Source organism: Epinephelus lanceolatus, chromosome 10 (genome assembly GCF_041903045.1).
Source record: "Epinephelus lanceolatus isolate andai-2023 chromosome 10, ASM4190304v1, whole genome shotgun sequence".
In the NCBI taxonomy this organism is placed as follows: Eukaryota; Metazoa; Chordata; class Actinopteri; order Perciformes; family Serranidae; genus Epinephelus; species Epinephelus lanceolatus.
Genome location: NC_135743.1, coordinates 8,831,247 through 8,847,082, shown reverse-complemented (window position 1 = coordinate 8,847,082; position 15,836 = coordinate 8,831,247). Strand labels below are relative to the sequence as shown.

Genomic DNA, 15,836 nt, shown 5'->3' with positions numbered 1-15,836 from the left:
TCTCAGTTACAGTGTGACTATGTGTGTGTGTGCATGCATGCAAATGAGCACGTTCATCTGTGTGTGTGCTTTCAACAGGAGTGCCGAGCCAGGAAGAACTTCTCCTCGCTGTATGCCATCGTGTCTGCCCTGCAGAGTAATCCCATCCATCGGCTGAGGAAGACGTGGCAGGACACTGACAGGTCTGCAGGGGAACAACTCTCAGTTATTTTTTTTAAAGGAATTTATTGTCATATTCACAAAGAACGATTTTCACTGAACAATGAAATTCATAGTTTCTTGTCTTTTTGAGTGCCCTCAAACAAATAATGTAAATATTTTATTTAAATGACAACAGTTAGAGAAATCAGCATCACAACTCAGGTGTAAAACAGTGGGATGAATGAACACAGCAGGTATTGCAGTATTAGTACTTCAGGACTTTTATTGACCCCTGCTGGTGACCAAGGAACTGCAGCAGTGGCACTTCAGGTCTTCAGCTCACATTATAGTCACTTGAAACAGAAAGAATTAATGACACCTCATTCTCAAAATAGAGGATCTTTCCCTTGAATAATGATATGTTATTGTGCACGCTGGCTGAGTGTCACTCCCACTGTAAATGCAGCAGAGCTGTAATTAATGCTGCTGTGGCATGTCAAAGTGCGCACACAGGTCAAAAGGCAACAGTTGAGATTTCACTAACATACAGGTGGAAATTGTTAATCAGCATTTCGACCATTCGGGACTTTTCCTGCAGCAAATTCTTTTTTTGTTGTCTCAATTTAATGTATTATCTTTTTGGTGAACGTACACTCTGTCACGTCCCACCCTTAGACAGCCCTACGGGGCCATTGCCCCAAATCAAACACATAAGACACCTTTTAAACAATCAAATCCGTGGGATTTATTAGCAACAGACATGCTCTGCTGCTGGAACAGGAACCACCTTCTTGCCAGGCCAGGTGCACCTCGCTGAGCACTGCACCTCGTTAGGCAATGCAGCACACCTGGGCAGAGCTGCAGGAGAGGGGGAAAGGGACAACAGCACAGGAACACATACAGCTGTAACGCACTGTAAGAGCAGTCAACTGTGAAATAAAATTTTTACAGTATTTTTTTTTCTCCCCAACTCTCTTTATTAGTTTTCACACAGAGGAAAACAGTATTGCTGAATGCCAAATTTTGTGCAACGTCTTAAGGGATCCCCTCAGAGAGAATCCGATCCTCTCAAGCTTAATGCACTGCAGTATCTCATGAATCCATCTAATTATTATGAGTAGGAGGGGAGGAGGGTGTCTACGTATACATTACTTTTTTTGACTTGATGTAGTGTAGAGCTGAAACGATTAATGAATGAATCGGTTAGCGGATCGATTAAAAAATAATCAGCAACTTTCTTAGTAATCAATTAATTGTTTCAGTGATTTTTTTATGCAAAAACACCAATAATACCTAGTTTCAACTTCTTTATTTTGAAGATTTGTTGATTTTCTTCCAATTATATGAAAGAAAATCAATATTTTTGTGTGTCTTTGGACTGTTAATCAGACAGAACAAGACACTTGAGGACATCATGGATAATTTTAAAAGGAATTCTCCACTTTTTGTGATTAAACAAGAAAATAATCAGCAGATTTATTGATATGAAAATAATAATTATTTGCAGCTCTAATAAATTGAATGATGCTTAAATAGCTTCAAAAGTAAATGAGGACCAGGAGAGCAGATTCCCCATAGCATTAAACAACTACAGAAACTGTTACTCTCAGTACACTTTATTTATTACATACCAAGGCGACCTTGTAAATAACTCCGAAGTAAACCTCATAAAGAAGAAGTAGAAGGAAAAATGATTTCCCTAAACTAAAACCAGAAAGTGCCACTTCAGCAGTGTTGTACCCTCAACATAAAGCCAATCCATTTTCAGTCACGCCATCGTCTCTGAATCAGCATTATTCTGTGAGTGATATTAAACAGTCTTTACAGTCATTGTTTTTTAAAACCTTAGTGTCCAAATACAGTGCATGTTTTTGTGTTTGTAGACTCTTTGAATTCAGCTTGTACAAAATATCATCATTACATTTCATTAGTTTGATAATATTGAAATCTGAATGATAACTTGCTCACTGTTTTGGTCACTGACAGAGAGGCAGTGAGGAGATATGAGGAGCTGTCAGAGATATTCTCAGAGAAGGACAACTACTCACAGAGCAGAGAACTCCTGAAGGAGGTAAGTTCCTGTCAAAAAACACAATGACAGTGGAAATGAAACACTCTGTACATTTTCAGACACATAATCTACTCGTACAGTGTTAACACAACAGGTTCAGTGAGAAATGTAATCTTTTATTTATCGCATGCAGAGGCTGGTTTTCTACCCGAGTCACGACGCAGCACTGAACCGGTTTTGTTTGTAAAGCAAACGCTTCGAGCCTGAATGGCATGTTTTCTCAACAGCTTGTCATTTGACCACTTGTTTGTTGGGTAACTTACTGGTTGCTTAGAGGCTGGAGAGGCAGTTTCTTGTGCTGGAAAGATGCCAGTTTGAACTCTCACTCACAGGACTGTAGTGTTGGAGTGCAGATTTGGTCTGGAGTCAGCAACTCTTCTCTGATGTCTTGTTTGAGGACTATTTTTACTCAGATCTCTGTCGCTCACGGCTGCTCTCAGATGCTTTTCTCTGCTTATCTTTTTAGGGACCTTGGTAAAAAAATCTTGAAAGACTCATTCTCCCCATCACTGCCAGCCGTTTGAGTCTACATCTGTGTGTACAATGTAAACTCCTGAAGCTCTGCATCCAGAAAAAAACTGTTTACTGTACACAGGTCCTGGTTTTGGACTGAATTACCTCTGCAATCAATTTTGGACCTGATTTTAGAAATGACTGTTTATAGTATGAGTTAAATCCATGTGGAAAACAGACGAAGAAGAAGCTCTGTGAGGCTGTACTTATAGGCGTTAAGCTAAATACTTACATCAGCATGCTGACATGCTCACAGTGCTACCATGTTGATGTTTAAAAGGTATAATGTATGCTGTGCTCAGCATCTCAGTGCACTAATCTTAGTAAACCTAGCACACTAATCTTTGGCATGTTAGCATGCTATAGTGTGCTAATTTGCACAACAGGCTGTTCTCATGCACTGTTCAGATGCATACCTACGAAGAGAAATGCACCACAGTTATACCACAAATATAACTGACGTAATCATGAGCTAGTAATGTTTGCATAACCCATGGCTGTATTAGGAGAACTGGATACAGCATTGGTGGCAGGGCCCCATTTATTCCTATGAGAGTTGCTCATTGGCACGTGAGGCCAAAATGGCTCAACTGCCGCTTATAAAATTCCCTGACTGATCAGCATTGCTTTGGCATTGCATGGCCCATAGAGCAGGCACACTAGAGACTAACAGCGGCTGAGCATGACCAAGTGCAGCCCAGCGTCTTACTTCTGCTGGCCAAACGGCCAACTTCCAGTGAAGCGCTCCGCTAACTTGAATGTTATCAGACCAAATGGGTTAAATCCTGATCATGAAATGAGCCATTTAATGGGGCTTGTGTCGCTCAAAAAAAGACGTCTCTCGTCAATTTAAGTCAATGGGAAAAAGTCTTTTTGGGCCACATGGTTTCATGTGACGGACCATGGAGTCACTGCAGTACCACTGTCTGGCCCCTACAAAAATTGGCTTCATTCCATTTCATTTATTTTAATTATAAGCACAACACACATTAATCAACATTTCTGGATATGTGCCCGTGTTGTGTACATTTTCGTAAGATATCATTCAAACCATTGTATGAGGATGCATGGAGCACAAAGTACAGCAGAGGTTGATGGGAATGTCATTCATTTTGCAGGTATTTGGCACTAATTTTATATAAAGATGGGCAGCATGACTGCTCCCTAAAAGTGAAGCCAAAACATTTTGATTGCCCCCTAGTGGCTGGTTGCAGTATAGGTCATAAACCCCGCCTCCTCCATGTTAGCAGACGGGACATGGGCCAAACAAAACAATCAAAGTACATGTACAAGTCTGTCATTTTAGCTAGTTCTTATCACGCTGTATGTTTAAGTATTAATTTTCTGGTAAGTTTGGTTTGAATTAGTTACTTAATCCAAAACAAGGGGGTGTGATCGACAGCTATCTGTGTCAATCAGTGTGCTTGTGTTTGATGGCGCTGCTCGCGACTGAGTCAGACAGGTGTATGGCGGGAACTTGATACTGCAGCTCCACTTCCTTATCACTACTGCGCAAACTCTGGCTCCAAAAGCACAAGATACTAGTGCCCATATCCAGGATGTTTTGGCTTCATTTTGATACAGTGGGAGGAAGTGGAGACGTGTTGTCCATCTTTTATTGCAGTCATTGGTATTTGGTCATAAACCAGAATATTGGGACAAATTGAACTGATACATCCTCTGAGGACAATTAATGTCTGCACCATATTACATCTGAGCATTCCAATAGATGTCAAGATGTGTCAGTCTGGGCCAAAGTGGTGGACTGACCAACCGACTGACACTACTATCTGTAGACCCACACAACCAGCATGCCTGTCAGGCCTCAGACTGCAGCTCTGAAATACCTTATGTCTCCTCTGCAGCTATATCTCACATCCTAGTGACGAGCATCCCATAATTTGAACAGCAGTATGAGATATTAATGTGTCTGTCAAGAATCACTACGGGACCACATTTGTTAAGTTCCTATCTGCACAGACTGAAGCCGAGCCTTCTCCTCAGCTGAAAACAACATTCAGTGGAAGAGATTTATGATGCTTTAAAAGAGCAGAAACCAGTCTAATCTGGTTGAGTAGAACTGCCCTTATTCTGTCAACACTTTTACTTCAGTGTGAGACACCCATCTAAAGACGTACATTATATTTAGTTTGCACTGTGTCAGAGAGTTGGGGAAGTTGACAGGATTAGCTGTGTTGTGATTCGCTGTTACCGCGCAGTGCAGGCATCAATACCTTTGCATTAGCTGCGATTTTACACATGATACCCCCAAAGGAATTCATCCAAACATTTGCTTTCATTTTGAAAGCTTCACTCTGAGCTTTGATGCCAGAAAAACACCATCGCCTTCTGTTGCCCTTTGATTTTTTTCAGCAGTTACTTGCTTCCCTTCATCTCCCAGCTTGTCTAAAAATGACTACGACTAGCAGACAGAGTGTTAGATGAATGATTCAGACTAATAAAAGACTTACTAAAAGTTTGGGGAAAGGAATTATTCACAAGTCATTGAAGCATCTGACAGTGTAATAACACTTTATTATATGGTATGATTATAACAGGCTTTTTGTCTTTTTGGCCAATGTCAGGTTGTCACGACAGATCTGGAGACTGAGCATCAAAAGTAACATTATTAATGTCATGAAAGTTAATTCATGGTCATACCAGTTGTCATGACGGATTTAGGTTTGCTCTAGTTTAATGGCACATTTATGGTCTTTTGAATTTTTTTTATTATTGCACATGTGCTCTTTCTCACCCTGATTTTTTATTATTTATTAAAGAAAAGGTTTAAGTAAACATAACTAAATCCTCACATTCTCATCCCAACTTGTCAAAAACCGCCACTTTGTCACTTTGACTTTAATGTCAAAATATGATGCGCTGTGTTTCTTTTCAACATACACTTCTGTTTTCACAGGAAATGTACAGTATCTGCTCGTTACATGCATACTGTCTTTTTCAAAATAAACTTACAACATAGGTTTAACACTTTGTTTTTAGGTTTATTTAGTTCCTACGTCACCACTGTAGCATGCTACACCTACTAGCACACTTTGTTATCACAATGATTGTATTGACTTTTGGTTTCACATGGGAAACGAGCAGCGGGTTCCCAGGTGAAAGTCCATAGTTTGTTTGACCCATTCGCCTCCCCCCCTACCCACCCTATATGGACTCTCACGCTCTTTGTACTACAGTAGTTGCCGTTGTTTGCTGATTGTTGATTCAGATCGTTGATTGCTGTTACAATCTGCTACCGGCTGGTGTGTTTCATACAGATGCAAAAGGTGCCTTTATGCAGCGATATCTGACGTGGACATCCACTGACAAAGCGGCGGTATTTGGTGAATTGGAAGTGACAAAGGGCTGAATAAATAGTTATAAATGTATGAATATGGCCCACAGCTTTACTGTTGTGGTTCACCTTCACCGCTCTCATCAGCTCCATTCTTGGCCACAGCAGGCAGCTGTTTTCAGCAAAACAACTTAACAAACCAACTGTATACTACCTGCTAAGCACTAAAGGGCAGACAGGGAAAGTTAGCACTTAGCTGGTGAATATAGTGAAGCATTTAGCAGCTTAAGAGCCAGATGTGTCCCACTGGAGTGGGTGGAAACCAGATCAGGGATAACTGACTACTGGACTGACACTCAACAATCTGCCAGAAACATGACTCCAAATGAATGCTAATGCTGCTCAGTAACCGATAGTTACATAATCAGTTGCCAGTTTGCTAATGTGTTAGTCATATAAACTAAAAACCAGGAGGAGATTGAGATGTTTTGGCTTCATTTTTGCCGTCATGCCGTCCATCTTTATAGACAGTCATTGAGCTGTTCTGGAGGTTCGATCACATTGCATGATGCTGATGCATGCGTGATGATGAGTTAGAGTTTGCCCAGCTGTCATAGAAGTGTACATGTTCAAATTTTCTGAGCACTTTAAAGTACTTCTCACCCATGTTAGTTCAAAAGAGGAGCTCTAAAGTCCAAGCTTGACAAATGTTAGTGAACTTCAGCTGATGAGGATCATGTAATATGATCAAAAGCTCCAGAACAGTTACTACAATGAATGGACCTGGTGTGCAAAACTGTTTCCTCAACGACAACGCCTCAAGAATGAACTTAAAACCTTCAAATTTCTTTGCTTTTGTGTTGCAGGAGGGCACATCAAAGTTCGCCAACCTCGACAACAGGATCAACAACAAATATCTCAATAGGGTAAGTAGAGCCGAAGTAAAGACTAACATGAAATTGGGGGGGCAATGGAGGTTTAGCTTTGTGGGAGGCGGCTTGTTTCTGGAAGTCCACTGTGTTTAACTGTGAGGTTAGGGAAAATGAATTCCCCCTGCAAAGACTGCTATTGCACAGGTCAGCACTTGGGTGTAAATGGCTGAAATTGTGTCTCTTAAAACACCCAGCCGTGCTTGGCCTGAGTTCACATTCACAGTTTAACATTTGTAAATTATTCTCTCTGGAGTGTCAAACCATTTGGGGTTACATCGTCAAGACATTTCAGATAGTTTCAGTCACAGAGGAGTAACTTGAAAATGACCTCAACATTTGTCGCTGAGGCAAAAACCTCAGATCTTCAAGCACATTAAAAAAGAACAATTTTCAGTAACTTTACAGCCCACGTCTGGTGTGCATATCAATCGTTTTAGCCTGAAGGGCTGTACACCCCCACAGGCCTTTACGGGAGACCTTGGAAAATTTAGGAATGATGTAAGACCCTGCAAAAGTGTCATTAGTATTGTAAAAGTTAGGGGACAAAATGTGGCATAATATCTTTTGAAAAATGTTCTGTGGTAAAACTGGGATTCAGGTGTCTCTTCTGGACCTATGAATCTTATTTTATTGTACATAGTATATGCTCTGTCATAAATATTCAATGTAGGTTTAATACGTCACAAATGTGAGTGGAACCTAGTTTATTTCTTCAGTTAAAAACACTCAGTTATTATTAATAAAATGCTCTAGTTTTGCTAAGAACTTAAAAGTGGATTTCAAACTAAAAGTATTCAAAAATACAGTTTTCCCACAAAGCGCTACATTAAAACATTGATACTGATGTCACTTTTGCTAAGCGGGGGGTGTTGCAGCGGTTTGATGGAGGGTTGTAAGGGGATCGACCGGCATGCAGCAGCGAAGTGGAACAGAGGGCTGTCGTGTGTGTGATGTGCTGAATCCTGAGCCATCGTTTGAAAAATAGCTGCGGGCGGCTGCTCTGAAATCCCTCGCTGTGTGGGCTCTTTACGATGTCAATGGAAACCTCTGGGGAACTGATAAAACATTTTTTTTTTTCTTTACACAGTCCAACGCCCAGGGCACTGTGCCCTACCTGGGCATCTTCCTCACAGACCTCACCATGCTGGACACGGCAGTCAAAGACAGGCTGGATGTAAGTTCCTTTCATCTCTATCAAGGGGAAAGTTGGTCACAACCCCTGGAAGTTGCGCAGTATTTTACAGTTATCACACTGGCATAACACATCCTGTCACTCCCTTTGCAGAACGGCTACATCAACTTTGACAAAAGGAGAAGGGTGAGTGTTGCAATACTTATCAGTTTGAGGGATAAAAGGTTCAAATTTTGCTTTTAAAATAAGAGACGTTTGCATTTAGCTGAAGCTCTCACACAAGCAAATAGTAGCAAGGTGTGCGTAAGAATTGTAGCCCCCTGACAAAAATCTTGTGACCCTGCAAAGATCCTGTTACACAGAAGAAGAGCTGCACAAAGAGGAGAGATATGTGGGATAATTTTTGTAGATAAGAGCATATTAGTGTGAACAGAGGTAACACAATATCTGAGAGAGGAAATGATTAAGTGGAGGGTGCCGTGAGGTGCAAGATGAAAAAAAAAAAAAAGAACTGACACAGTAATACAAGCTCAGCCAACATGGGTGTTTTTTTCATTATGAAACTTTGTGGTGTTATGCTTCTTTGTTAACAGGAATTTGAGGTTTTAGCTCAAATCCGGCTCCTGCAGTCTTCCTGCAAAAACTGTGTCTTCACCGCTGACGAGTCGTTCATACAGTGGTATCAGAGTGTACCAAAGCTAACAGAGGAGGAAAGGTTCATATCTATACTTTGATCTTTAATGCATTCTGTTGTATCTGTAGGATGATGGCTGTTTTAAATATTTGATGATGTCTATTTCAGTTACAGATTGTCCAGTGAAATTGAAGCGCCCGGTGAGCCAAGCCCCCGTGGCCTTACTCCAACAGTCATCATCACACAGTGCCCAGAGTAAGCTACACTGAATGCTCTTACACATACACACTCACACATAACACAGCAACATGACACACATTCACACAATTCAAAGTATGCAGACAAGGGTTTAGGTTAGTAGTTCAGGTTGTGGGGGGACGTTGAGTTTACAAAGAGCACTAATCAGACTGTGAAAACAGTTGTATGATATCTTCTGTGGCTATAAAGGAGCTTGTCCTCTCTGATTGGGCTTGAGGCTTCAATTTTTAAATCAGACAGCCCATGTTAAACAGGAGGTGTGGAATTTGAACATGCAGGCATTTACCAGGCAGGAAGAGTCTCATGAAAGATGCTATCAAATTGCATTATGGAAAATTTGTGATTCTGGTTCTTTGATGTTGATTTTTGATATTTATTGTGAATGTGTAAAATAAAGACATGAAGTAATATATACAGATAATGAAAAGTATGATGAAAAGTAGTTGTCAGTGTAGAGTTACTTTGATTTACACATTTGAAAAGGAGTGGGAGGAAGTATAAACTTATTAAATCTCACGTCTTCTCCATAAATCATTGAGTGAAATGACACAGACAGCTTCCTTATATCCTCCTGAGACCCTGTGTCCTCATATAAGGACGTCACATTTTGGGTTTACTTGACCTTTTACTTCGTTCTACTTAACTTAGACCTGTCGTCCTTGTTCGTGGACACTGTTTTGTGCCATCTAGTGGTAGTAAGAGCACAATACACTAATCCATGTAAAAACAAGATGGCTGACATCTCTGCCAAGTCAGTTTACAGCTGATCCTGACACAGAAGTGGACAAGGTCCAAAACCTGATCACATTTTATGGTTAAAACTTGTTTATGATTAATAATGTTTGTAGTTTGATGTGGCAACAACTTTGATCAATTTTAGCCACAGTAACAAGGTAAGACGCTGTTAATTAGGAAGTAGTCGTTTGAGGACATTGGGACTTTATTATTGTTCTCGTTTAGACGTTGAGACTTAGTTATGGCCTTGTTAACTTTATTACAGTCTCGTCTGAGGACATCAGGACTTTATTATCGTTGACCACATTTAGTATTTTATACTTATCGGGTCCTAGTATGAGTGGACAGAAGTTCGCTGCATAGACCAGCCTCTCATTGGGTGGAACGAGCCACCCGCTGAAGTCCCGCCCTACCACCTCCGGTTGTGTAGCAGTTTTCAACCGTTTTCAACACGTCCTTTACTAACTTTTGCGGTGTTTGATCTTGCGGGGATGTAGCCGTTTTTCTGCCATGGTTTGCGTCCTGTAGGCGATATTTTTGTGGGCGTGTTACACCAAAACCTGTTTCCCCCCCGGCAATATTTTTGCAAGCGCACCGTTGCTGTAGCACCGCCCAGAACGATTGTGATTGGTTGAAAGAAATACAAGCAGCCGGGGTGTTTTTTTCTCCAATCTCAAAGTGAGAGTCGGCCCAGCCAGACCTTTCTTTTCTTGAGAAAGGTCTGGTGAGCGAGACTAATCGGGTCCTAATAGCTAGGAGAAATTGAGTGTGCATACAAAACAAAAGCTGGGGTCTCAGGAGGACGTAGATAAACCTATACCTAAGACTACCATACCATAATAATAAATGAAATAATGATAAATACTTATTTACATATGAATACATTGTTAATTATAAAAAACAGAATATATAAACATATACATATACATACACATTCATACAAGTGTGATACTAAATCGCCAAAGTATCACCACAGTAGTAAGTTAATGATGGAACAACAAAATGAGTGTCCAGTAATGTTGATAATTAAGACAAATTCATTGGTTCAAGCTTCTCAAGTGTCAGTTTTTGCTGCTTTTCATATTGTTGTAAATGGAATACTTTCATATTGAATCAAACCAAGCAATTTGAAGGCGTCACCGCAGCCTTTTTCACAAATGTTCTTACATTTTTTTGGCGAAATGATTATTAAAAAAAATATGTGTTTAAGAAAGTAATTAATAATAAAAACAAGTAGTTTCCGCTCTAATTTGAATGTGTTTGTGTCGACAGCCTCAGTACCTCTCGGACAAGCCTGACTGGTGACAGTGAAAGTCTCTTTGACTTCCAGACACCTGTCAATAATCTGCTCTCAAAACTCACCAAGGTAATGTATTTTTACTTGTGCTTTTAGGCCATGCTTGCATTTATATTGGCTTGTTTTACAGATGAGGTTTTTGTCTGTCAAACATCGTTGGACTGAACTTGATATTATACCAGAGAAACAATCACTTCCTTGGTTATAATGAGCAATGTTGCTTTACTTTCTGTTGCAGCATATGAGATCTCCGTCTGTGTCCTGCCTGGATGTTGACACATCTACTTCAACCAATGAATCCACCCCTGCCTCATTGACTCCATCCACTCCCACAAAATCACACCGCCGATCAGTCTCTTGTGGCAGCAACCCCGCCAATAACATCAAAGGGTCAGGGCCCGACATGCGAATCATCAGGATACGGATGGACCTGCAGGATGGAAACCTGTACCGAAGCATACTGGTACTAATTCAAACCATTTGAGTCTAATTTACAGCAGCAGGGAGACTGTAGAGAATGCTTTGTCCTAAATTATCTGTGACATGCTGCACTTACAGCCTTTCCTCTTATCTGCGAGGATCCTGTAATGATAGTCATCAGGATCAGATCCTCAGGATACAATGGACCCAGGATATCATTAGCGCACATCAAGCTGTCCTGGTGTCATTGTTATTCTCCTCTCTCCCCTCAGGTTACAAGCAATGACAAGACTCCCACTGTGATCAGCTCGGCCTTAGAAAAGCACAATCAGGACCCCAAACAGACGTCCAGATATGAGCTGATCCAACTTCTGCCTGAAGGAAAAGGTAAAGACGAGTCTCCGGTGCAGAAAAAAATAGACCTATTGGAAATAGACATTGTATTCCTGGACCAGTTTCAGCAATAGGTGGCATGTTAATGTTATCAAATGGAGACTGTCTGTCCGCAGCTAATCTCACAAACTACTGGACCCATCAGCCTAATATTTTATGTGCACATTTATGACTGAATGCTCAAAGACCTCTCATGGTTGCAGTTATTTTATTGACTGTTTTATACTGTCACTGACTGCTGACTCCTCACTCCTCTTAACTGGCCGATAGGGCTGCACGTTTTCCTGGAAATCAGCTCGGCTATGCGCCAAGCCTTACCCAGTCTTTAACAGACCAAATTTTGGCATTCGTCATGACTCAAAAACTGATATCCATAGAATAGTTTGGTCTTATTTTGGACCAGAGCATCTGCAGATGAATTCCATACCTGATATGTTATGATCCACCAAAGTTAGGCATGATACAAGATGAATAAATTGATTTGTTATCTTTGCCGCCATCTTGACTGCAAGGTAGCCAAGAAGGACAATGCCACTGGTTGCAGCCATTGCAGCCTGAATGTGGTGCAGCTGCGGCCGGTGGAATTGTGGCCTTCGTCATGGCTCAAAAACTGATATCCATAGAATAGTTTGGTAATTGTTTTTGTTATCTTCGCCGCCATCTTGACTGTAAGGGAGCCAAGAAGGACAATTCCACCGGGCGTAGCTGCACTACATTCCAGGTGCAATGGCTGCAACCAGTGGAATTGTCCTTCTTGGCTCCCTTACAGTCAAGATGGCGGCGAAGATAACAAAAATAATTACCAAACTATTCTATTGACATCAGTTTCTGAGCAATGACGAAGGCCAAAATTTGGCCTGTAAAACTAGGTAAGACTTGTAAGTGTTGTTGCGTTGCTGCACCGTGTCACACCACAGCGTGAGCGTTTCAGAAGCGGAGCGTAGTAGTTAACTTCAGGTTTTTAGTGTTGCACAAGGCAGCAGTGGAGAAGCTTTAATGACTTCTGATGTGTTTATTTGTCTTTCGTCTTCTCAGAACTGGTCATCCCTGCCACAGGAAACGTCTTCTACGCCATGACATCAGCCAGTGTTGACTTCCTGCTGAGGAGGAAAGGGGGCAACACTCCTCTGGGCTCACAGCCAATCAACACAGAGACGAGCGCCACTTTTCCTCGAATCAAGGCCAAGGGGAGGAGACTGGTCAGGACATTATTTTGACATGAGAGTTTCCTCAGCCGACTTTGTCCACAGTGACGAATTTTTCTCCTCACAGACAGTAAATGTGGCCTTCTACACATGCCTTCCTCCCACGCTCCTTCAAAACTTGTTCTACCAAAACACCAAAACTAGGACCAAGTCTTCATCAGTGACTCCAGAACAGGTTTCGTCAAACATTTCATACCTCCAGCTGCCCTGCTGCACTCACCAGAGCCGTCTGCTGCTGAAAAACGGTGTCAGCTTTCCTCTTTCCTGAAGAGTATGCATCACTACTTTACACCCGGAGGAAGAGCAATGGAAGCCTTTAACTGGTGCTGGCTCTCGAGTCCCAGTCAGGTAGCACTCGATGCATTTAATTTATTCCAACCCAACAAGTAACGTCTGTTTTGATTGCTGATAACCACCAGGAAGTCCCTTGTTGTTGTGTGCCACAGTCGTGATGCTTAATTGGTCAGAAATTCTCTTTTCAACCTGCGATGCTGTTGAAGGATTTAGGACAGTGTTCTGGGATAATGAACATGCGAAACAGCACACAAGAGGAAGACCCAAAGATACAGTACAAGTGCATCACTGTAGCAAAAACACTGGAGCTTGTCAAATGAGACATATATATGTTTTGTATATATTTATATATTTTGTATGTCTGTATGATGTCAACGTTGTGTTTACACTGGTGAGGAGCTCTAGGTCCATGTGTCTGAATTGTCGAATTCATAGAAGAAAAAATGCATCAAGGTTTCCACTTTAAGCAGGACAGCAGGTGTCTACAGACAGTGAGAGTCATCATTTCAGCTCTGACTCATACAGATATTCATTTCAACATAAACTTAAAGCTGCATTAATCAATATTTTTTTATCAACAATGAATTAAATTATTATTCATATTGTAATAGAGGCTGCTTGTATTGACTAACCTACAAAGAATAATCGACTCTTTAGCGCTGTTGAGTATTTTGGCCTGTTTCAGATAAAATTTAGATGGGTTGTTCTTACAGCTTTTATCAACCCTGTTTTCGGAAGTAGATGTGTTTTTCAAAAACCCACAGTGTGTGCTACCTGCCCAACAACAACCAGCAGACACACAGAGTTAGCCACTAGCTGGTAGAAAAAGTCAAATATGGAAGCAAAAAACATGCATCAATATTTGCATTTCAACAGCCACTGAGTACTTAATGTTGGGATTTAAACACTGCTGAATTCATATCATTGAATTTTTTGAAAAATTTGAAACTTTGTAGCTGAATTTATTTGTGCTGAATTCACCATTTGAAATTATAATATGAATTTTACTAATTTGCAAAAAAAAAAAAAAAAAATGATGCTTTTTTTTGTGTGTTCACAAATTCAGATCCAAAAATTTAAGTTTCATAATTTCAAAAAATGAATTCTGGCTGCTCAAATTCTATTGGTCAAATTCTGTTGTTAATATTCAAGTTGAAAAAAATTCAAATAGAATATCGGTCAAATTGATTGGTTGAAACATTCAGGCTCGATTGCCTCTCCTGTCCTGGTTTGACTCGATGTTGTTGTTTGATTTTTTTTTTTTTATTTAAATTTTACATCTGAACAACAAATGAAATTTGAGCAACCTAAATGTATTTTTTATTTTATTTTATTTATTTATTTTTGGGTAATTCTGAGACTCGAATTTTTGAATCTGAATTTATGAACACTGAACAAAAAATCAGTTTCAGCTTTTGAAGCTGCAAATCAAGACATTTTATATTTTAATTTAAAAAAAGATAAATTCAGAGCAAATAAATTTAGACACATGGTTTTCAAAAATAAAACAATTGAATGTTGTGAATTCTGTGGTGTTTAAATCCCAGTGTTAAGTGAGGAAAAAACCCTGATGAAGACTCTCTAGTCGGAACGCATTGGTTATCCATGTATCAATAAAGGATTTTTATCTACAGTCAGAGTGCCTCAGATGCATTTTTGGACTGCCTGCCTCTCTATGGCCTAGCTGGCCAGTTGTTATTTTGTAGCCCAATATCAAGTATTCAGTGGCTGTTAAACTTCAAATACTTTTCTCTTATTTGCTTTCATATCAAACATCTAGCTGCTAAAGAGCCAGATATTTTTCTCAGGAGTTTTAAACTAGCCCCAAAAGGCACTTACTTCATCAGCTGGACAGAAATACACCTCCATATAAATACTTCCTCTTCAGCTGGATGTGTATGTAGGCAGCTGTTCTTCTGACCCCTAGTGGCCAAAAATGGATTATTGCAGCTTTAAAAAAAAAAAAAAAAAAAAAAAAAAAAACTCACCTTAAAGCACTTTTAAAGCTTGTGGCTTTGCTTCAGTTTATCACTGCTGCACCAAAACCATAAAGAAAACCGTACAGAAAATCAAAACAATACACCACCATTATTATTATTTTCCAGGTTAGATTTTTTTTTTTAACAGAGCATAAGCTAAACCTAATTTATGCATATATTTACGCAGCTCAGCAGGACACAGCTTCACTACTGTTTACTTACAGGTCAAAGCCTCAGCTCCAACTTCATGTTATGAACGAACATGTTAACTTCTATGTAGGTTTAAAACAAGTCTGGACTTTGATGAAGTCTTGTGACCTCTGGTTGCACCTGCTCAGTGCTGGTGAGGCCTCTTTACTGGCTGAGGCACGAGCATAGCAGGACCAGGGAGAGGATTCTGGGTAATACTAGATGACGTGTGCTAGCGTTATGTTGCGCTACTGATTGTTTTAGTGCCTTTCTCTACGGGATGCTCATCTTTCCTCATGTTTGCATTAGAATGTATACAATACACATGAAAGAGACACAGTCACCTGC

General features: G+C 40.3%; 1 protein-coding gene across 5 annotated transcripts in view; it reads left to right on the top strand.

Annotated features, from left to right (window-relative positions):
- rgl2 (ral guanine nucleotide dissociation stimulator-like 2) overlaps nt 1–14,953 on the top strand; it is a 44,657-nt gene extending 29,704 nt beyond the window's left edge. For all 5 annotated transcript variants that reach the window (XM_033640511.2, XM_033640509.2, XM_033640512.2 and 2 more), the window contains 11 exons: nt 79–182; nt 2,128–2,212; nt 6,887–6,946; nt 8,040–8,126; nt 8,238–8,270; nt 8,678–8,799; nt 8,887–8,973; nt 10,984–11,077; nt 11,247–11,471; nt 11,701–11,815; nt 12,857–14,953. In XM_033640511.2, coding sequence (XP_033496402.1) covers nt 79–182; nt 2,128–2,212; nt 6,887–6,946; nt 8,040–8,126; nt 8,238–8,270; nt 8,678–8,799; nt 8,887–8,973; nt 10,984–11,077; nt 11,247–11,471; nt 11,701–11,815; nt 12,857–13,038 — 1,194 coding nt within the window. In that variant the 3' untranslated portion in view covers nt 13,039–14,953. The remainder of the gene's footprint in view (nt 1–78; nt 183–2,127; nt 2,213–6,886; nt 6,947–8,039; nt 8,127–8,237; nt 8,271–8,677; nt 8,800–8,886; nt 8,974–10,983; nt 11,078–11,246; nt 11,472–11,700; nt 11,816–12,856) is intronic.
- Nucleotides 14,954–15,836: the final 883 nt, after the last annotated feature.